Here is a 23,230-nt window from a genome sequence, read left to right on the forward strand (position 1 = left end):
AAAGGAGGTGAAGAAGGAGAAGTATTAGAAGCAGGAGAAGGAGTAGGAGGTGTGATGGGAGAAGTAGGAGAAGGAGGAGAAGAAGAAGAAGGAAAAGTGGGAGAAAAAGGAGAAGGAGGAAGAGGAGGAGAAGAAGGAGAAGGAAGAGGAGAAGAAGGAGAAGGAAGAGGAGAAGAAGGAGAAGGGAGAGGAGAATGAGGAGAAGAAGGAGAAGGAAGAGAAGGAAAAGAAGGAGGAGAAGGAGGAGTAGGAGGAGAAGGAGGAGAAGGAGGTGAAGGAAGAGAAGAAGGATGAAGAGGAGAAAGGGGATGAGGAAAAAAGAGAGAGGAGAAGGAGGAGGAGTAAAATGATGAGGAGGAGGAATGGAGATCATAGAAGGGGAGGGAAAAGAGGTGGAGTAGTAAGTGAAGGAGAAGGAGGAGAAGAAATAAAAGAAGAAGTGGTAGAAAGAGATAGATCTGGAGTATGACGAAGAGAAGAAGGAAGTGTAGTAGAAAGAGGAGAGAAGGGAGAAGAAAGAGAAGGTTCGGAATGGGGAGGAGGAGTACAAGACGGAGTTGAAGGAGGGAAATGAGGATCAGAAGGCATGGGATGAGAGGATGGAGAAGTGAGAGGAGAAGGAAGTGGAGTGGAAGAAGCAGAAGAGGAGGAAGAAAAAGAAGAAGTAGAAGGAGAAGGGAATAGGTGGAGAAGAAGGATGAGGAGGAGAAGGATGAAAGGGGAGAAGGTGGAACAAGAGAGGAAGGAGAAGATGGATGAGACGGATGAGAGGGAGGAGAAGGTGACGAAGGAGGAGAAGTGGAAGGAGAAGGAGGTAGAGTAGATGGAGGAGGAAAAAGAGGTGATGGAGGTGAAGGAGATGGTGAGAAGAGGGAAGATAGGGATGAGAACAAGAAGAAGTGGAAGGAGAAAGGAGTGGTGTAGAAAGAGCTTAAGAGGTAGAAGAAGAAGACGAGAAAGTAGTAGTCGAGGAGAAGAAGAGGGAGAAGGTTGAGAAAGCTGTGAAAAAGGAGTAGGAGGAGATGGAGCTGAAGAAGGAGTAGGAGGAGATGGAGCTGAAGAAGAAGGAGGAGGAGGTGGTGTGAGAGAAGGTGAAGGAAGTGGAGTAGAAGAAGAAGAAGATGAGGAAGAAGAAGAAGAAGAAGAAGAAGATGAGGAAGAAGAAGAAGAAGAAGAAGAAGAAGAAGAAGAAGAAGAAGAAGAAGAAGAAGAAGAATTGATGGCAGATGAAGAAGTAGGCGAGGAAAAAGAATGAGTCGGTAGAGGAGGAGGAGGTGGAGATTAATGAATAGATGAGAGAGGAGGAGGAGGTGAGGAAGTTGAAAGAGGCGAAAGAAGACAAAAAAAGGAAGAGAGAAAGAAATGGAGGAGGAAGTTGAGAAGGAGGAGAAGGAGAAGAAGAAGATGTAGAGGGGAAGAAGGAGGAGAAACGGGGAGAACGAGTAGATGGAAAAGGAAGGAGAAGAAGAATAAGAAGAATGAGGAGGAGGAAGAAGAATAAGAAGAAGAAGAAGAATAAGAAGAAGAAGAAGAACCAAGTAGAACAAGACGACAGGAGAAGAGGATGAAAACAGCTATAGTGAGGTCCACGTTATAATGGCAGTGGATAAAAATAAAAGAATAGCGATGCCGATTTTCTGCATTAATTAATTATATTTCTACACTGTAAAAAACATAATTGTCATCGTTGTGGACCTAGTAAAGGATAGTGCTATCTGCTTTGTCGAATGATAGACAAGGATAGCAAAACCAAAGTCGATCAAATACTGTCATTATAACGTGGACCTCACTATATCACTGCTTACAAAAAATTACACCAACAAGAAAAAATTCAACGTTACAAGAAAAAATTGAAAAAAATCGAAAATTAAATTATGAATATACCTCGCAATACTGCCAATTATTTGTGAATTGTACCGACCTGCGTGGCCTTGTTGACCCGTGTGAAGCAGGAAAAGAGCAGACCATCCTGTGCCATGGCATACATGCAGCGTGGCAGTGCGAACAGGGAACCCAGCAGGGTAGTCGTCATGCCGCATAGAGCTCCTACGCCTATGAACACCTACAAACAAATACATTAATATTATTATAATATTGATAAACTATTCATTTATGTCTCATTCTCAATCAAATCTAGTTTAAAAGTATCTTTGTTATACCTTTAAAGGGCCCCATACACTAGGGAACTGTGATCTGCGAACTTGGCTCTTGAGAACAAAGTTTCCCAGTGTATGTGGAAAATTGGCGAACCGCGAACCAAATCCGTGACAAACTTGGTCTTCTATCTGGATTAAAATCTATGTTCAGTTCGTCTGCCAGGGCGATATATTCTATCTATACAGGGTGTTTCAGAAGTAGTGTCGAGAATTATAGGGTATTGTACCTGGATGCTAGGAGACTACAAATGTCATATTTGAAGTGTCCAAAACTCAGCGGTTATCCTTATAGCTGCCATTTTGTTTTTTCACTTAAAAATTTTTATCTCAAGAACGAAATGTTGTATTGATCTGAAATTTGGCATGAATATTTATGCTATAAAGACTCAACTATAAAAAATAAAAAAAAAAATTTTCGTTGAAATTTTTCAAAATGGCGGCCATTTTAAATTTTTTATGGCGAATATCTCGAAAACCGTCCATTTTACAGAAAATTTACAAGAGACAAAAAAGTTAGCAAATTTTTTCACGATTCCAATGATACCTAATTTATTAAGATTGGTCGAAGAATAACAGAGAAATCAATTTTTTTCGTACTGCATGCATGACCACTTTTCACCATTTAAAGATCAATATTAATTTTTTAATTCCAGATGTATTTAAGATGAAGCTTTGAAACTCGGTATGGCTCCATATGGGCAAACAGATGATTTTACAATGGTTTTCAGATGATAATGTTTGTCTTGTAAAAGTATTGTTGTTTCATTAAAAGTAAAGAACCAGATGTAGTGCTTCCTATTTCTTAGTCTCACGTTTCCTAGGTCTTATTTCTATCTTAAATTTCCAGTTTCAATATTTTCTTACATTGCTTCTACACAATATTTAATTATTGTAATGGAATTTAGTTCGCTGGAGTACACCGATATTCACTTCATGTATGGAGCAGCTCTTGGCAATGCGACTGAAGCAAGAAGAATGTATGCAGCTGCATTTCCAAACCGCCGTCTCCCTTCCGACAAGGTGTTCACAAGAACTCACAATCGGCTGAGAGAAGTTGGTTCATTTGAACGGAACAGGGTAATTGCTGGTAGGCCTCGAGCAGTTCGAAATGTTGCTTTTGAAGAGGAAGTATTGCAGAAATTCGATTTCAATCCTAGAACGAGTACGAGAGCAGTTGCAAAGCAAATCAATTCAAGTGCTTCTTCTGTGTGGCGTGTACTAAACAAGGAAAGACTTCACCCCTTCCGCTTTCAAAAAGTTCACTCATTGGTTGAACGCGACTATGAGCCAAGAGTAAACTGTGCCCGTTGGTTTCTTCAGCAAGACATTATCCAACCAAATGTTCTAGAAAATGTGTTATTTACCGATGAGTCCAGCTTTACAAGAGAAGGAATCTTCAACTCTCGCAACAGTCACGTCTGGGCCTTAGACAATCCTCATGAGGTCAAAGTGCGTGGTTATCAGCATAGATTTTCGCTGAATGTTTGGGCGGGTATCTTAGGTAATCGCGTGATTGGACCATACATTCTTCCTAATTGTCTGAATTCTCCCACGTACATTACTTTTTTAAGAGACATACTACCAGAACTTTTGGAAGATGTGCCTCTTGCAAACAGATATAATATTTGGTTTCAACATGATGGTGCCCCTGCTCATTTCGGAAATGTTGTTACGGACTTTCTGAACATGACCTATCGTCAGCGGTGGATTGGGCGGGGTGGACCAGTACCGTGGCCCGCACGTTCACCTGACCTCAACCCTTTAGATTTTTTTCTGGGGCCATATGAAAGACCTTGTTTACAGCACGCCAGTAGAAAACGAAGAAGACCTTGTGGCAAGAGTGGTTGCTGCAGCAGGTGCCATTCAAGATTATGAAAATGCTTTTATAGCAGTTCGACGGTCCATGATTGAAAGGTGCAGACTGTGTAATCAAGTTGAAGGACGGCATTTTGAGCAATTGCTGCATTAGTATCAGTGAACCGATTTGAGTGAAATTAATATTTTTCAATGTAAAATAAAATTTGGAGGAAAGTTATTCTTGTATATTTCTGTAATAAGAACGGTTTTCATGAAATTATAAAAAAAATTAATATTGATCTTTAAATGGTGAAAAGTGGTCATGCATGCAGTACGAAAAAAATTAATTTCTCTGTTATTCTTCGACCAATCTTAATAAATTAGGTATCATTGGAATCGTGAAAAAATTTGCTAACTTTTTTGTCTCTTGTAAATTTTCTGTAAAATGGACGGTTTTCGAGATATTCGCTAACAAAAATTTAAAATGGCCGCCATTTTGAAAAATTTCAACGAAAAATTTTTTTTTATTTTTTATAGTTGAGTCTTTATAGCATAAATATTCATGCCAAATTTCAGATCAATACAACATTTCGTTCTTGAGATAAAAATTTTTAAGTGAAAAAACAAAATGGCAGCTATAAGGATAACCGCTGAGTTTTGGACACTTCAAATATGACATTTGTAGTCTCCTAGCATCCAGGTACAATACCCTAAAATTCTCGACACTACTTCTGAAACACCCTGTATATTATATTCAATATATTTTTCCTCCACCTAAAGTACTTACTTTACTCCCTGAAACATAATACTAAAGTGTCACTTTTTCGCTCTCGGTAGTAAAAAACAGAAAGACTCCCTAGGGAGGAAAAGTGACTCCATTTAAATAACATGGGAACATCTCTATTTTAAAACTTACATTGTAATAGGTTAGAAGGTCTAAGCTCAGATGAGAAAGCATAATAGAGGTTTCTGTCATTGAGTCAACTGAATTCAATACCACAACCAGAAATTTGATCAACTCATGAAATATATGTTTGTATGATATTATATTCTTAATATTAGTAGACGATAAAAATTTATACAATTTTAAAAATATTTTATTCTATTCAAAATACCAGCCAACAAATATTTTTGATCTGCAATTCAAATCTGAACCGCGTGATCTGGAGTCAGCCATTTTTGGTGGACGCCCAGCTGATATTATTGTTACAACTTTTGCCGATAGATAGCGCAATCAGCAGTGTCAATCAGACGACCGGTTTTTAGGTTTCATATTTTAGGTTATGTTGTTAGGAAACATTGTCTCCAATACGTAAGTTATTAAAATGATATTATTTGCAGTTTCTATAAAAAATGTAGATGGAGGAAAAATGTTGTGTACATCACAAGCAGAAAATACGTTTTCTCCCTCAGGAAAATTGTTGCCCTCGGCTTCACCTCAGGCTTCAAACTTTTTCCTACAGGGAGTAAAAGTCGTACTTTTCACTCTAGATATACAAATAACTATTCTTCCCACAACAGCTGCAAACTTTGAAACACTCATCTCTAGACCCCGAAAGACACTGAAGTAACGAACGGTTGTTCACTCTCCCCACTACAGTGTGTGGACAAATCCTACACAAACTTGGTTCCTCGAACCAAGTTGGCCGATCCAAGTTCCCTAGTGTATCGGGCCCTTAAGTTAATATTCCACCAATTCCCGGTCGTGTGTTGATGGGAAGGATATCCTTCTATATCCTTCAAATATTTACAAGTAACACAGGGTCTGAACTACTACAAAGCTTTATATCATTTTCAGAGAATCGACAATAAATTATTTGTTGAAACTTGAAACACCCCCGATTTATGTAGTCTCATCACAATATCATAGAATCGTCATTCAAATCGCATTCAATCTTTATTCTCATCAATTAATTTCCCATACTATACTTTGTTAAACTCGTTGAAGAAATTAACTAAACTGTCATTCAATGTAGATTAGTGTATATGCAGTATTTATATTGTTACATACATAAATAAATAACTCTAATTAAGATATCTTAAAAGCTATGGTTGCCTTTAGGAGGCTACACACCTCCAAACCCAATGCTGTTATCAATTATTATTTTAAGAAACCATTTTTTTTCAGTTGACTAGCCAACAAACAGATAGTCTACATAGATATTATATATTATTAATCAAATTTATTTATGTTTCATTCCCAATCAAATCTAGTTCAAAAGTATCGTTGTATCTTCAAGGGCCAGTTTTCCGAGCTCGGGATTTAGCCAAGTTCTAGACTTTAAACAGCTGGAGTCAGAAAATTGGCTTTCCAAAACGGGGCGTAGCAATACCCACTATTACTTAGTAATTATTTACATAATAATTACTTAAGTAATAGTAGGTATTGGGCGTAGTCGCAGTTTTTATGATAATCTTTATTTTCTCATTTCTATCATTTGGAAACGTAATTTCATCACGAAATGAGACAATCCTAAATAATTCAAAATAGCTGAAACTTTACACTATTTTATCTTCATTTTATTTTTGGTTCAATTTTCAAGTTTTTAGAAACCTAATTTACATAGTCTACAACTACGCCCCGTTTCGGAAAGCCAATTTTCTGACTTCGGCTGTCTAAAGTCTAGAACTGTGCTGAATCCCGAACTCGGAAACCGGCCCTAAATTATCTCAAAGATGGTCGCTGTTAAGCTGCGTACAGACTTGAACGCCACGATCACGCGCATTTCAAGTGTTATCAGCTGATTATATATCTGTATTTGTACAGAGACAATAAGATATATACATAATAAGCGTCATACATTTTTGTCATTCAATTTCTCTTGAAATTCTGTATCAAAATCGCTTATTTTCTCAAACTCGTCTATTTCATTTTGATTGAAGATATTCTACTATGTACTGTTTAATATTATGCTATAATAATAATAATGATGTCGAGTGACCTGGCTGGCTCAGGTCTGGTGTCAGAGTTTTCAGGTCGCAACTGATCAATTTCAGGGCCTCCGACATGACCTAACGACTGCTTTTTAGGCAGCCGGGACCGACGACTTAACGTGTCCATCCGAAACACGGGAGTGGCCCGAGATAAATATTTTCCCCGGGCTGGGATTTGAACCCGGGCCTCTGAATCATAAAGCCAGTGCTGTGAATCATAATATTATGCTGTGTTGAATGAATGAATATCTTATACTATCTTATCTTATCTTTATCGCATCTTATCTTATTTCAACTTATCTTATTTCAACTTATCTTATCTCATCTTATGTTATCTCACCTGGGCCCAGGGCAGATGGAGTGAGCCAAAAGCACTGGAAAGGGCAGAAGTAGGTTCTATCTCTGAATAGGGTACCACCAGGGTTAGAACACCGCTAACAAGGACGTATCCTGGGAAAAATTTGGGAAATATTGTTACAAAATTGAAAAAAAAATCTGAAAAAAAATATTGAAAAGTGTGAGAAAGTAACAAGTTAGGCTAGGCACACAACAGTTAATCAAGACAAGACTAGGTACTCAAGTTTAGTCACAAAATACTTCACATAGTTGCTTATGGAAACATTGTCTAATATTCAACAAATTGAAATTACTGAGATATTGCAATTATTTAAATGCTAATGAAATAATAATTATTATTATTAAACGAAAATCCAAATTAAATGCTGTAATTCACCCCGAAGACTTCTGCTACTGCAAATATTGACAACAGGGTTAACAGCTAGATGCAAATTCCGTATATTCCGATATTTTCAGTAGCAGAAGTCTTCGGGGTGAATTGCAGCATTTAATTTGGATTTTCGTTTAATAATTATTATTATTGACAACAGGGTAAACAGCTAAATGAAATTTCCATATATTCCAATATTTGCAGTAGCAGAAGTCTTCGGGGTGAATTACAGCATTTAATTTGAATTTTCGTTTAATAATAATAACATGTCTAACTGCAATGACTAATCAGTGTGAGTTGTGCCATAGGCAACAATGTGAAGTATTGTGACTAAACGTGACTAGTCATGTTTTGACTAACTGGTGTGCACCTAGCCTAAGGTTGGAAATTAATGGAAATTCAACCGTGACATTTGTTGGGAATTCATGAAAGTTCAACAGTGACATTTATTTGCAGCACAAAAAACCCACATCAATGATACCGTAAATGATACAGTATTACCACAGCATGATACAGTATCATGTCAACTTTATACACAAAAAACCCACATCAATGATACCGTAAATTATACAGTAAATGATACAGTATCACCACAGCATGATACAGTATCAACACAATGTGATACAGTATCATGTCAACTTTATACACAACACCATAATTTGATAAAAAACTTCCAAACTTTGAATGAATTCTACAAACCATGGCATATCTACGTATGGTATCTTTTTTCTATGCTCCATAAATGATACAGAATCACCACAACATGATACAGTATCACCACAGAATGATACAGTATCATGTCAAATTGATGCACAACACCATAATTTGATACAAACCTTCCAAACATTTAATGAATTCTACAAACCATGGGATATCTTCTTATGCTATCTTTTCACTATACTATCAACATAAATGATACAGTATCACCACAATATGATACAGTATCATCACAAAATGATTCACTATGATCAAAAAAAAATACTATATCAACACAACATGATACAGTATCATCTCAACTTCATACACGACACCATAATTTGATACAAAACTTTCGAACTTTGAATGAATTTCGACAAGCCATGGGATATCTTCTCATGCCACCGTACTTTTTCTCTATGCTATCAACATAAATGATACAGTATCACCACAATATGATACTGTATCACCAAACATGATACAGTATCACCACAATATGATACAGTATCATGTCAACTTGATACACAACACTATAATTTGATACAGACCTTCCAAACTTTGAATGAATTCTACAAACCATGGGATATCTTCTTATACTATATTTTCTCTATGCTATCACCATAAATAATACAGTATCACCACAGCATGATAAAGTATCAAAACAATATGATACCGTATCATGTCAAATTGATACACAACACCATAATTTGATACAAAACTCTGAAACTTTGAATGAATTCCATAATCCATGGGATATCTTCTTATACTATCTTTTCTCTATGCCATCACCATAAATGATACAGTATCACCACAATATGATACAGTATCACCACACATGATACAGTATCACCACACATGATACAGTATCACCACACATGATACAGTATCACCACACATGATACAGTATCACCACAATTTGATACAGTATCATCTCAAATTCATACACAACAACATAATATGATACAATACTTCCAAACTTTGAATGAATTCTACAAGTCATCGGATATCTTTTCATGCTATCTTCCCTCTATGCCCCTTACTAACCAAGACACACCAGACTTAGGGACAGTATAGTTGCCACTGGAATGGAGAATTGTGGGTTTTTAGCTTCTTCTCCTGATGTTGCAATACTGTCAAAACCAACGAATGCATAGAAACAGGTGGCAGCCCCTAGAAAAGAAAATAGAGAATATTTTGATTTTTAATTTTTAGATTATTTTACAAACAGAAATATATTGAGTATTATTTTAATAGAAATAAATTTGAATTGATTGAAATCTATATATTGTAATAGATGAAAAAAATGGTAAATACATGTAGGGGATAGGAAATTCACTAATAACGCATCATCACGTCTCAACTACTCAACTCATTAACTTGACATTTTGCATTATATATTCTCAATTTACCGAGGATGGTTATCGACCTATTTCAAACTCTTCAAGATCTCACTCAGTCAAGTTTTCAGTTTATCAAGTTCTCAATCAGATCCTTGCCGAGCACGGGTTACCTGCTAGTTTATAACATAATAGAGAAAAACCTGGCTTATACAGGTAGGGGATAGGAAATTCACGAATGACGCATCTTCACGTCTCAACTACTCAACTCATTAATTTGATATGTTGCATAGGTATAGATTGTTAATTCACCGAGGATGGTTATAGGCTTATTTTAAATGCTTCAATATTTCAGCAGGCCAAAGATGGATGATTATATAGAAATTGCAGTTTCACCAACTACTGGGTATTATTATTAAATAATAAAATTATAATAATTAAATATTATATAACATAATAATGATAAACTATTGAAATAATATAATAACTATTTAAATAATAATTATTATTAAATAGCTTCCAGTCAAGTTTTCAGTTTGTCAAGTTCCTAATAATTAGAATCTTGCAGAGCAAGGATTACCTTTAGTGAGGTTCACGTTATAATGGCAGTGTTTGATTGGCAATGGTATTGCTATCCTTGTCCATCATTCAACAAAGCGGATAGCCCTATCTCTTTCTCGCTTCGCTCTGTTGCCAGATCGTCTATCAAAAATGTAGAATTAATAAAAAAAAGTAAATTCGTATGGCTTTTGTTGGTGGGGAGTCCCTTGCGGGAAGGTCCCACCGCCTGAATATAATATAATTTAAGCCATCAATGGGCTTTACGACTGTCATACTTCAGCCGGGACCGACAGTTTAACGTGTCCATCCGATAACACGGGAGTGATCTGGTTAAAAAACTTCTGGTATTGAGAGGGTTTGAACCCGGGAACTCTATGCTGCTACGCAAGCACTCTGTCCACTAGACCACGGATCACTCCTGTAGAATTAATAATTAATTAACTAAATATTTCATCTTGATTATGAAAATTCATTATGGAATTATTGTAAAATAAAGTTTTACCTAATAAAATATATTTGATAATTTTAAACGAGAATGAACAGTTAATATTACATCAATAAACCCGTATCAGCTACCGTCTATAGAAGACATTGACAAGACAGAGGATCGGCAAGGTTGTTCTCCTATCTTTCTCCACTGCCATTATAACGTGGATCTCAATATAATCCAATTCACTCATATTATTGTATTATTCTTTAGTGAGGTCCACGCTAAGCAAGCAAGAAATTATATTTTTTTCAATAATTTCATAATGAATTTCCATAATTAAGATGAAATATTTTGTTTATTTATTATTAATTCTACATTGTTAAAAGACGATCTGGCAACAGAGCAAAGCGGGAGAGAGATAGCGCCATCCGTTTTGTTGAATGATAGATAAGGATAGCAATACCATTGTTAATCAAACACTGCCATTATAACGTGGATCTCACTAAAATATACAATAATATGAGTGAATTGGATTAGGCTAATTATTTAACTATAACTATTTAACTACTTTTTTTTGTAGATATTTTCATACCAGCAATAACTCCCGAGTACCCATAAGGCAGAAATCCATATTTAGTCCAGTTGTCGAAGTCAGCATAGTAGAATCCCAGAACCACAACAAAGGTGATAACGATCAAATTAACCAGGGTTAAACCGCTGTTAATCCACGATGAGAATTTTACGCCCGTTCCTGTTAACATAGAAAAGCATAATTAAGATTGAAATGAGAACACAATCTCTGTTATATCCTACTAAAATAGTTCGGTGGTTGATATACACGCAAGTTTCATGATGATCCATAAAAAACTCTTTTTTGCCACACTGCACAGAAAGCAGCTGTTTTCCAGTCCCTACGTAGATCTGACAGACCTTGTTTGCAGACTCTCGTCTGATGTAAGAAACAGGTTTCTTTTCCGGTCTAGGCCAGAAAGTGTTCTCTTTCCAGCCGCTTGGAAGTCTGTAGTTAATAAGTCATCTACTAGATCGGGCGAGTGTCCACTTTCTTCATCAAAGTCGCCATGATTTCAGTTCGAGTTTCGAATCAAACTAATTCAGCATTCGCTTTGCAACCATTTTTATTCAATTATTTATTGTTGATTAGCGCATTCCAAATTTTCAAAAATGCTTAAAGATGACGACGCCCGTGATATTCCAAGTGAAATTTTGAAAGAATCTGAAATCCTGACTGCAAATCTTCTACCACTAAAATCAAGAGATAGGTACAATAACAAGTATTCTTCATTTTGTATTCTTTATTTATTCTGTCAACAATACCTGTAGTGTGGCGAAAAATATCGATCACACCACGGGCATAAATGTTTTTCCAGCTCTCACTCTTTTCTAGTCCTTGGCCTACGGCCTCAGACTTGAAAACCGATTTTGAGCCGGAAAAATCTCATTTTCTGCTCTAGGTGCAAAATATACTATTTATTTAACAGAAACTGCTGTATTAACCTTCCGGTGGTCACGCCCTTCTCAATCACACGACCAGTCGCGTGTTGTAATTTTTACAACATCCAATTTTCCAAGTGTTATGTACTCTGTTTACTGTCAAAACATATCAATTAATTGTATAATTAGTTTTTCCATATTTTTGGATTATTTTAAGCCTATGAACATTTGGATGATTACCATTATTTTCATAGCACATTAAGGTACATCAAGCAAAGCCATCAATTCTGTGTTATTGATTCGTTTACAGTCCCCGTATACAGTCTTTCCCTATCTTATACACTGTGGCGACTAAATGGCACCTAAAGACTGAACCATTGCTCGGCTGATACTGCAACTCAGTGGAGTGATGGGGAGAAAGTTTTGGAATGCATAGGTGACTCATTCACTGACACCACCCCATTCAATAGTTTTGTGCAGCAAAACAACTGACACTGTTTAGTCCAGTCACTATATACATTGGTACATGCAATTTATATTGTAGTTCTGATTTTTCAATATATTATTTGGGTAAATAAGAGAAGTCCAGAACAAATTTCTTCATGCAAAATTTCCTTGTGCTAGATACAGAGTAGCCCAAAAACCTCGTATTTTCGGCTCATTTTCCAGTTTTCGGCTATTTCTGCCAAATCTCGTAATCGGACAGAAAAATTTGCTCTCGTCTTTTTTCTAGAATATGAAATTATAAATAAAATGAGATCATTCGGAACTCTCTATCTCCAATAAGTACTGAGTTATGGTTTTTCAAAAATGAGTGAAATTTGAAGAGAAAATCATTTTTTGATGAATTTTAGATTTTGATCAACGATATCTTCCGGAATATTCATTTCAGAATATATTGTTGATCAAAAACTAAAATTCATCAAATTGATTTTTTTTCAAATTTCACTAATTTTTGAAAAACCATAACTCAGTACTCATTGGAGATAGAGAGTTCCGAATGATTTCATTTAATTCAGAATTTCATAATATGAAATATTATTCTACAATATTATTCTAGAAAAAAGGCGAGAGCAAATTTTTCTGTCCGATTACGATATTTGGCAGAAATATTTGAAAACTGGAAAATGAGCCGAAAATACGAGGTTTTTGGGCCACCCTGTATCTAGCACAAGGAAATTTTGCATGAAGAAATTGGTTCTGGACTTCTTTTATGCACCCAAATAATATATTAAAAAATCAGAGCTACAATATAAATTGCAAGCACACCCCCTTTTTTATGTCTATATTGACTGGACTAGTTGTACATTTTACAAAAGCGCGACTGCTGGAAGGTTAAGAATGTATAATAGAAAATAAGGTGTTATCCGAACCACTGACCCAGCACACAGGCGTAGGCTAAACAGAATGCAAAAGCGAGAAAGTCAGGGTATTGACCCAGAAGCCCTTCATGTAGACCTCCGACAGTGTCCATTATAGTGTGAGATACCACATTCCCCAACATAGAGTCTATATAACCACTCCAAGCTCTGGCAACTGATGCCGCTCCTGAAATAGACAAGATTGATTCATTTATTTATTTATTTATCTATTCATCAATTAAGGCTGATCAGGACACTTTTTTCTATTTAAATTGGATCATCTTTTTCAATATAATTATTGTTAAGATCATTATAAAAGTGAGAAAAAGTGGCAACTGATATTATTGTAATTTATTAATTAATTTATTTATTTACATTAACCAATGCACAAATAAAATACATGATTAGACAAGGACCAACAGGCCTAGCCCAAAACTGTTCCCTTTCCAAATTTTGATAGTATAGTAGTAAGCCTATTTGTAAAAGGTTATGTTGGTTCACTTTAAATCAAATTCCGAGTGCAGAAATATACAAACCAAAATTTAGAAATTAATTAGATTAAAAACCGAAAAGAATAAGAATATTGCACCAAACTGTAAACTGTAAAGTTTTCAAAACTTAAAAACATTGAAAGTGGTCTAATAAGCGAGTTATGGGTCGTTAAAGTGTTAATTCCGTTTTCTTTCCAGATCATAAACAGTTTCGACTACTGTATATTATCAGAACATCTCTTAAAAATGCAAAAATTTATCTTTCCAAACTGAAACATGTTATTCCCCATATCCTTCATGAATAAAAAAGTAACATTTTCTTGCAAATTCAATTGGCCTAACTTGTTTATTTTGGCATAAATAGCAAAAAACGCATATTAAAACAAAGCCAAAGATATACTGAATGTATTGAAATAAACTCCAATGGAGAATTGGAAATCGTATATGATCTGGGAAGAAAACAGAGTTTAGCACTTCAACAACCCATAACTCGCTTATTAGACCACTTACAATAATATCAGTTGTCACTTTTTCTCACTCTTATAATGATCTTGTCAATAATTATATTGAAAAAGATTATCCAATTAAAGAAAAAAAAGTGTAACGAACAGTCTTAATCAATCTCTTATTTAATTTATTTATTGATTGACTCATTAGTTGATTGATATAATTATTATGATTATATTGAAGTTTCCAGTTATCGCTTGATATATAGATCTTGTGAGAAAAGCCAGTTATACACACACACATCGTTTCTAGGACATACGATTTTGTCATCCTTATAAATTCTATAAGATTAGACACTGATGTCAGTCAAGTTTTGTTATCTGGTTGAATTCATAAGGACAAAATTAAAATAAAGCGGTCGAGGATGAGAAAAAAGAAGAGCAAGAGAATGGAAAAACAAGGAGGGGGAAACGAAGTGGAGGAGGAGGTGGTGGAGGATGAGGAGGAGGAGAAGGAGGTGGAGAAACAGAACCATGAGGAGGAGAGTGAGGAGTGGAAGAACGAGGAGATAGAGGAGAAGTAACCGGTGGAGAAGTATTGGGTGAAGGTGGAGGAAAACTTGAAGGAGAAGTTTGAGAAGAAGGGAAAGCTTGTGAAGGAGTAGGTGGAGAAGTAGGAGGAGTAGAAGGAAAAGGAGGAGAAGGAGAAGAACGAGGAGATGGAAGAGAAGGAGGAGAAGGAGGAGAATTGATTGATTGAGTATTTTATTTATGTAGATTACAATATATACTGGCTTATACACTTATATACAATAGCTAACAATACAGCAAAATTATAGATGAATTTACATAATATAGACTAAGAAAATAATTATTGAACTGTATATGATATGAAAAAGTAATTTGTAATATAATAACTTGTCACCAAACTATAGATAATTATATTGTAATGCATGTAAATAAATTGGCGGAGCTTTGGACATATCAATGTCCATTCTTCGGAAAGAATATTAAAAATATCCTCCCCACTAGAGGAAAAGGAGGAGGAGGAGAAGGAGGAGAGGAAGGAGTAGGAGGAGAAGGAGGAGAAGGAGGAGAAGGAAGAGAAGGAGGAGAAGGAGGAGAAGGAAGAGAAGGAGGAGAAGGAAGAGAAGGAGGAGAAGGAGGAAAAGGAGGAGAAGGAGGAGAAGGAGGAGAAGGAGTAGAAGGAGGAGGAGGAGGAGAAGGAGGAGGAGGAGGAGAAGGATGAGAAGGAAGAGAAGGAGGAGAAGGAGGAGAAGGAGGAGAAGGAGGAGAAGGAGGAGAAGGAGGAGAAGGAGGAGAAGGAGGAGAAGGAGGAGAAGGAGGAGAAGGAGGAGAAGGAGGAGAAGGAGGAGAAGGAGGAGAAGGAGGAGAAGGAGGAGAAGGAGGAGAAGGAGGAGAAGGAGGAGAAGGAGGAGAAGGAGGAGAAGGAGGAGAAGGAAAAGAAGGAGAAGAAGGAGTTTAAGGAGGAGAAGGAGGAGGAGGAGAAGGAGGATCAGGAAGATTAGGAGGAGGAGGAGAAGGAGGAGGAGAAGGAGGAGAAGGAGGAGAAGGAGGAGAAGGAGGAGAAGGAGGAGAAGGAGAGGAGGAGAAGGAGGAGAAGGAGGAGAAGGAGGAGAAGGAGGAGGAGGAGGAGGAGAAGGAGGAAAAAGAGGAGAAGGAGGAGAAGGATGAGAAGGAGGAGAAGGAGGAGGAGTGGGAGGAGAAGGAAGAATAGGAGGAGGAAGAGGAGAAGGAGTTGAAATAGCAACAGCCTGAAATAACTACTCACCAATCATATGTTCCAATATAAGATTCCATCCAATGACAAAAGCCCAGAATTCGCCGACACTGACATATGTGTAGACATAAGCTGAGCCAGCTTTGGGGATGCGCGTGCCGAACTCCGCATAACACAGTGCTGCCAACATAGACGTCAGGCCTGCTATCAGGAACGAAACTATGATTCCTGGACCAGCCTGGTCTTTGGCTACTGTTCCCACCAGCACATAGATGCCGGCTCCTACCATGTGACCGATTCCTGGTTGAAAAATAGATAGAATACAGTAATAAATACATAATACATTAATTTAACATTAGTAGTATAAAGATGTCAAAGGTCAAGGCCAAGGTAAAGGTCAAGGCCAAGGTCGAATAAAGGTCATAAAAACCTGGCAAAACCTAACCTAATTAGGTCAAGGTCAAGGTCAGGGTCGAGTTCAAGGTCAAAACTCTAAACACATCAAAATCAAGGTCAAGGTCAAAACTCTAAACACATCAAAATCAAGGTCAAGGTCAAAAAAGGTCAATGTAAAAAAATAAAAAAGGTTCAGTTAGGTTAGACAAGGTTTTGGTGGCCTTGATTTGACCTTGACTTCGACCTTTGACCTTGACCTCGACCTTTGACCTTGACCTTGTCATTTGACCATGGTCATTGAACAGCAGGCCCCGGGCTATAAATGGGCAGACTGGGCATTTACCCAGGACGCCAAATTTTCGAGGGCACAAATAAGAGATGGTGAAAATAATTTAGAGAATCAAAACACGTACTAAAAATATCTGACACAAGATTTCCAAAAATACACAGAACAGCAGAACATATAAATACAGAGTGTTTGAAAAAGAACTCCCTAGTTTTTATGTGTCATAGAATCCATAAAAAGTGATGTTTGATTCAGCAACTGTCCAAGTTTTTCCCTCCCCCCCCCTGCAGTTGGCAGACCTGCTTGACCTTACGACGGCGCTAGGGAACAGTTCCTTCAGTTGACACTCGCTTTCCGGGAAGGTGGATAGGGAGAGCTCGCCCAATTGCTTGGCCACCACGAAGCCCCGATGTAACCCCTCTGGACTTTTTATTTTGGGTGCACATAAAAATGATGTGTACAGTGAAAAAATCCGAGACATAACCCATTTACGGGAAAGAATTGCCACGGCGGTTGGGACAGTTACACCTGATATGTTGGTGATTACATGGCGAGAACTTGAATAAATAGTCTCGACGTGTGCAGGGCAACAAATGGATCCTATCTCGAAGTGTACTGATGTTGAACAAAACTTGAAGGTTCTCTCTTTCATTGTATGTGCTTGTTGATCTAGTTTTCCATTAATTTACACATTAAATTTATACCTAAAACTAGGGAGTTCTTTTTCTAACACTCTGTATAATACAGGCTACCGGAAATGTAAAATTTAAATAGTAGGTAACAAACATGAGAATTATAAGCTGATATCTCCTTTGAGAATTTAAATACCATACTCTTTGCTCTTGTTCAAAATGGATCATAGAAACAGGCCATACCACTACAAGCTGTGAACAAACTCTGTGCCTCTTACCCTAATGACATTGGAAGTGAATTTGAAAATGAATGTCTGCACTTCAAAATGTATAGAGAACAGGTAGAACCAATACCTACTATTACTAAGTAATAGTTACTAGTAATAGTTAATAGTTAAGTAATAGTAATACCTACTATTACTAAGTAATAGTAGGTATTGGTAGAACCCGGTGGAGTCCATGACATGTTTAAATAAATTATACAAAATGGCGTTCACTTTCTCAAATCTTGAAGTAGCTGACGGAATATTTTACTAAGCAGTCTATTTTTCTAATATAAGCATAACAGTCATCAACTGCTCTGAAGAGAGAGAGAGGATTTCCCGCTTTGAGTTGTCTGAAAAATTTTAAGAGGTCTACAGTTTTGTGTTTGGAAGACATGATCTTATTATCTCTTGTTATTCACTTCATAAGATGTAAGTGACATAGATTATTTGCTTCTACATTATATTAATAAGGGGGCGCCAGTAGAACATTTCCCCAGGGCGCCATTCAAGCACGTAAGCCTGAACGTTGGGGTGAGTTCTTCAATTTTGCAACTTCAACAGATGGGATAGCCTAATGATGCGCACTTTTGCATCAACAAAAGATCCTATGTAACTATAGTGAGGTCCACGTTATAATGGCAGTGATTGATTAGCAATGGTATTGCTATCCTAGTTTATCATTCGACAAAGCCGGTGGTACTATCCTTTTCTAGGTCCACAACGATGCCAATTATGTTTTTGACAGTGTAGAAATATAATTAATTAATGCAGAGAATCGGTATCGCTATTCTACTATCTTTATCCACTGCCATTATAACGTGGACCTTACTATATGTAACTATAATGCGGTCCACGTTATAATGGTAGTGTTTGATTAGCAATGGTATTGCTATCCTTATCTGCCATTCAACAAATCGGATAGCGCTATCTCTTTCTCGCTTCACTCTGTTGCCAGATCGTCTTTTAACAATGTATAATTGATAATTAATTAACGAAATAGTTTGTCTTAATTATGAAATTATTTGAAAATACAATTTATTGCTTAATAGAATATAATTGATTATTTTAGACAAGAATGAACAGTTAATATTACATCAATAAACCTGTATCAGCTACCGTCTATAGAAGGCATTGACAAGACTAGAAATCGGCAACGTTGTTTTCCTATCTTTCTCCACTGTCATTATAACGTGGACCTCACTATAGGCAGTCGGTAGCTGCGTCTATATAAGGCATTGATAAGACTAGGAATTGGCATCGTTGTTCTCCTATCTTTCTCCACTGTCATTATAACGTGGACCTCACTATATAGTCCATACAAAATTACTTTTGACTTGGAGGGATATGCGCAGCAGAGAAAGATAGGGATACAGCGGCGCGATGTTGCCGTTCTAAACCGGCCAACGATCTCTAAACCTAGCGCCGCAGTGCAGGATGGTTTCTCACAGCTTGGCGTTGTTGTAATTTGAGATGGGTGTCTGGCTTGGAAGTGTTTCGGCCTCATTGCAGGATGACTGTTAACGGTTGCCGGAAGCTCAACAGCTGGGTTTTTTCGTTATTTTTCGTGATAGAGAAATTCTGATTGCAGATTCGTTCTCAGCGACCCCAAGTTTAGCCTGAAGGCTCAGAATGTCAACAATGTTTTTAAATAATTAAAAATCATAATGAAAAGTCATTAATATGGTAGTACACCACGTTTGTGGAAACATTTTACTAGTGACTGGAGTTGTTATTGACACACAAAAATCAAAATAATCGTGAGAAAGAAAACTGCTGATGAATGCGAATAAGACCGCCAGTCCATTGTTCTATTGTCTCGGCTGCTTGGCTGAGCCTGGCTGGAGGGATCAAATAACCGACTGGATTGATCTTTCATCTGTCCGCTAGGCGGAACTACGCCGACCATTGCTGGGTGGAAGATGTTACTGCGGCCACTCGCATTCCCACCAACGCTGCTATTATTTGCTGTCTCAGCGCATAGTCCGAGTCAGACAAGCATCCAGCCTGCACTGCGGAGCTAGGTTAATTTCGTATGAGTGTTCAGCTGCTCATGATAGTCTACACATATTTGCTGTCTGAAAGCAACTCGACTGAGTCTAATCGACAAATTGGCAACTGCGCTTCCACCTATGACTCTATTCATCACTGTAATTGGCTGATCTCCCTCCATTTCTCTGCTCTGCATATTCCTCCAAGTCAAAAGTAGATAATTTTGTATAGGGAGATACTTTGGCTACATCTTCCATAGACGTATTTCTAGCTACGCGTAGCTAGATGTGAAAAAGCCTTGAAACGAGTTCTGCAAAGGTCAATAATTATCAGCCATCTAGGATGAGTTCATAGTTCCATACTCCCGTGCAGAAAATTGAAAGTGTTTTCCTCCACCTACTGTCTAAAGTACTTACTTTACTCCCTGAAACCTAATACTAAAGTGTCACTTTTTCGCTCTCGGTAGTAAAAAACACAAAAACTCCCTAGGGAGTAAAAGTGACTCCATTTAAATAACATGGGGAGCATCTCTATTTTGAAACTTACATTGTAATAGGTTAGAAGGTCTAAGCTCAGATGAGAAAGCATAAAGAGGTGTCTGTCATTGAATCAACTGAATTCAATACCACAACCAGAAATTTGATAAACTCATGAAATATATGTTTGTATGATATTATATTCTTAATATTAGTAGACGATAAGAATTTATACAATTTTTAAAATATTTTATTCTATTCAAAATACCAGCCAAAAAATATTTTTGATCTGCAATTCAAATCTGAACCGCGTGATCTGGAGTCAGCCATTTTTGGTAGCTGCTCAGCTGATATAATTGTTACAACTTTTGCCAATAGATAGCGCAATCGGCAGTGCCAATCAGACGACTGGTTTTTAGGTTTTAGATTTAGGTTATGTTGTTAGGAATCATTGTAACCAATACATAAGTTATTAGAATGATTTTATTTGCAGTTTCTATAGAAAATGTAGATGGAGGAAAAATGTTGTGTACATCACGAACGAAAAATACTTTTTCTCCCTCAGGAAAATTTCTGCCCTCGGCTTCGCCTCGGGCTTCAAACTTTTTCCCACAGGGAGAAAAAGTCGTACTTTTCACTCTAGATATACAAATAACTATTTCCTCCTTTCTTTACAACTACGGTTCTATGTGGACCTTGGCTTCTATGACAATTCCTTTCCATCTGTCTCTATCACCAGCAACTGTCTTCCATCCCCTAATTCCCAACACTCGCAGATCTCTCTCTACATCTTCCAGTCACCTTTTTCTTGGTCTCCCTCTTCTTCTTGTGCCTTCAATTCTTGCCTCCAATATGACCTTTGGCAACCTTTCTCTATTTATCCTCCCAACATGCCCAAGCTAGCAGCGTATCCGTTGCGACTTTATGAAACGTAATTATAAGTGTTACCCTATCAAATTTTCCTCGAGATCTATAGAAAATGTCAATAGAAAAATTGATCCAATAGAAATTGGAAACACTACATAAATCTATATATATAAAAGCGAAATGGCACTCACTGACTGACTGACTGACTGACTCACTCACTCACTCACTCACTCACTCACTCACTCGCAGAACTAAAAATCTACCGGACCAAAAACGTTTAAATTTGGTAGGTATGTTCAGTTGGCCAATTAGAGGCGCACTAAGAAATCTTTTGGCAATATTTTAACTCTAAGGGTTGTTTTTAAGTGTTTAAAGTTCGTCTTTTAGCATGTATATTCTTCTTCTCCCAATCTCTTAATTATAATTGAAATTTCCATATCATATGTTACTATAGAACTATAATCTAGATAGAGTACCTCTTCGAAACAGTTGTTAACTGGCAACTAAATTAATAATTTTGTCAGGTTGGCATTAAGTTGAGTTGACTTTGTTAGGTTGGCACCAAGTTGAAGATTTGAATGCATTTATCGCGGAAAAATTGATTGGGCACTGCCACTTCAATCCTGGGAATATTATATTACTAGCCGTCAGGCTCCCTTCGCTCGCCATATCCGTTTAGCAAGACGCTTAGTCTGGACCCCCGACTGGATTCTCCTAACATATGATAAAAATGCTCAAATGAAAAATGCAGACGAGCGAAGCGAGCCTGCTGTTCTCATTCCTGAACGATCCAGACGGTGGTCCAGGGGGCGGAGCCCTCTGGCTAGACGGATATGGCGAGCGAAGCGAGCCTGACGGCTAGTACTTAATAAAATGAGTTTTCATTATTTTGACGAAAATACATGGATTTCGTAGTTCAAAAATTATCCTTTTTCTATTCAATGATGTTCCTTTAATGCGGATGTGATCTTGTTATCAAGGTCATTTGCATGCAGTGTTTTATTTCGCACAATGAATTTTTAATTTCTATGATTATGTATATTTCAATTATTGAAAATATTTTCCAGTGATTCTGTATTTTGTATTTTGTTGAAACAAAGTTTCTTTCTTTGTTGCTCTTCTATTGCATTGAACATTCTCACATACGGAATAAATTTCAATTATTTGAATATCATTGAAGTTAGAGAATGTTTTTTTTTCAAATAGGCTTATAACCATCTTCAGAGGAATCTGAATCTTTAAAATAATTATAAGTTTCAAGTGATTCAATTGAGGAGGTGGGGGATGGAAGAAAATTACTAGAAGGAGGACTTTTAGTAAAATGAAAAATATAGCAGTACTACAGTAGAAGCATGTAAATAATTCGAAGAAAACATATTTATTATCATTCAATACTCATCAATAATCGATTATAATTAATAATCAAAATTATTATTATTTTGAAGCATCTAAATCCAAAAATCCACTCTGTGAAAATAAAATTAAGGACTGAAAATTTTGTGAAGGGAACAACTAGGCCTATACAAGACTTGACCTGTTTCGGACTATGTGTAACCTTATCTAAATTTGGGAGAGGAATAGCACAAGCACAAGGTTACCTTATTTTTCCTCTCCCTATCATTTTGATGATGTACTTATTGTATCAATTAATAGAGAAAGAATAATATTTCACTTACCCAATAGTGTAATGTCGAAGGTGTTGAGACATCTTCTCAAGGGCGTGGCCATGACGTCATCTGATGACAGAGGCTTACATCTGTTCATCTTGTTACATATCCCTGAGAATACCTCGCTCAAGATCTTATCCCGTGATCCAGGCATTTTGCAACTAGAAAATCGAGTTAACAAAATAAATTAAGATTAAATTAAAAATAGTGATGGCAGATTTTTTTAGAAATTGCAGTTAACCAACTGCTGTAATATTATTACTGTGTAAAAATTTTGAAATTTGAAATTTATTTGCCAAAAAATGCATACATCACAAAAATTTGATGTTAATAATTGACCGAGCGAAGTGAGGTCTAAGATTCAAGTCGACGGTTTGGCATTTCTCTTAATGTTTAAATGTTTCAATGTGTTATTTTGTGAATTTCTAGTGAATTGGTAAATAAATAAATTTGATTTGATTTGAATTTGAATTTGATTCTATGTTGCGCATTTACGACGAAACGCAGTAATAGATTTTCATG

At 36.7% G+C, this 23,230-nt stretch overlaps 1 protein-coding gene across 1 annotated transcript in view; it reads right to left on the reverse strand.

Moving 5' to 3' along the window:
- LOC111061902 (cationic amino acid transporter 4) overlaps positions 1-23,230 on the reverse strand; it is a 35,266-nt gene that overhangs the window by 7,454 nt on the left and 4,582 nt on the right. The window contains exons 2-8 of the mRNA XM_039440989.1: positions 22,718-22,869; positions 16,181-16,429; positions 13,471-13,638; positions 11,231-11,389; positions 9,355-9,480; positions 7,228-7,337; positions 1,922-2,062 (exon numbers count right to left, since the gene is read on the reverse strand). Coding sequence (XP_039296923.1) covers positions 1,922-2,062; positions 7,228-7,337; positions 9,355-9,480; positions 11,231-11,389; positions 13,471-13,638; positions 16,181-16,429; positions 22,718-22,862 — 1,098 coding nt within the window. The 5' untranslated portion in view covers positions 22,863-22,869. The remainder of the gene's footprint in view (positions 1-1,921; positions 2,063-7,227; positions 7,338-9,354; positions 9,481-11,230; positions 11,390-13,470; positions 13,639-16,180; positions 16,430-22,717; positions 22,870-23,230) is intronic.

Source organism: Nilaparvata lugens, chromosome 14, assembly GCF_014356525.2.
Source record: "Nilaparvata lugens isolate BPH chromosome 14, ASM1435652v1, whole genome shotgun sequence".
In the NCBI taxonomy this organism is placed as follows: domain Eukaryota; kingdom Metazoa; phylum Arthropoda; class Insecta; order Hemiptera; family Delphacidae; genus Nilaparvata; species Nilaparvata lugens.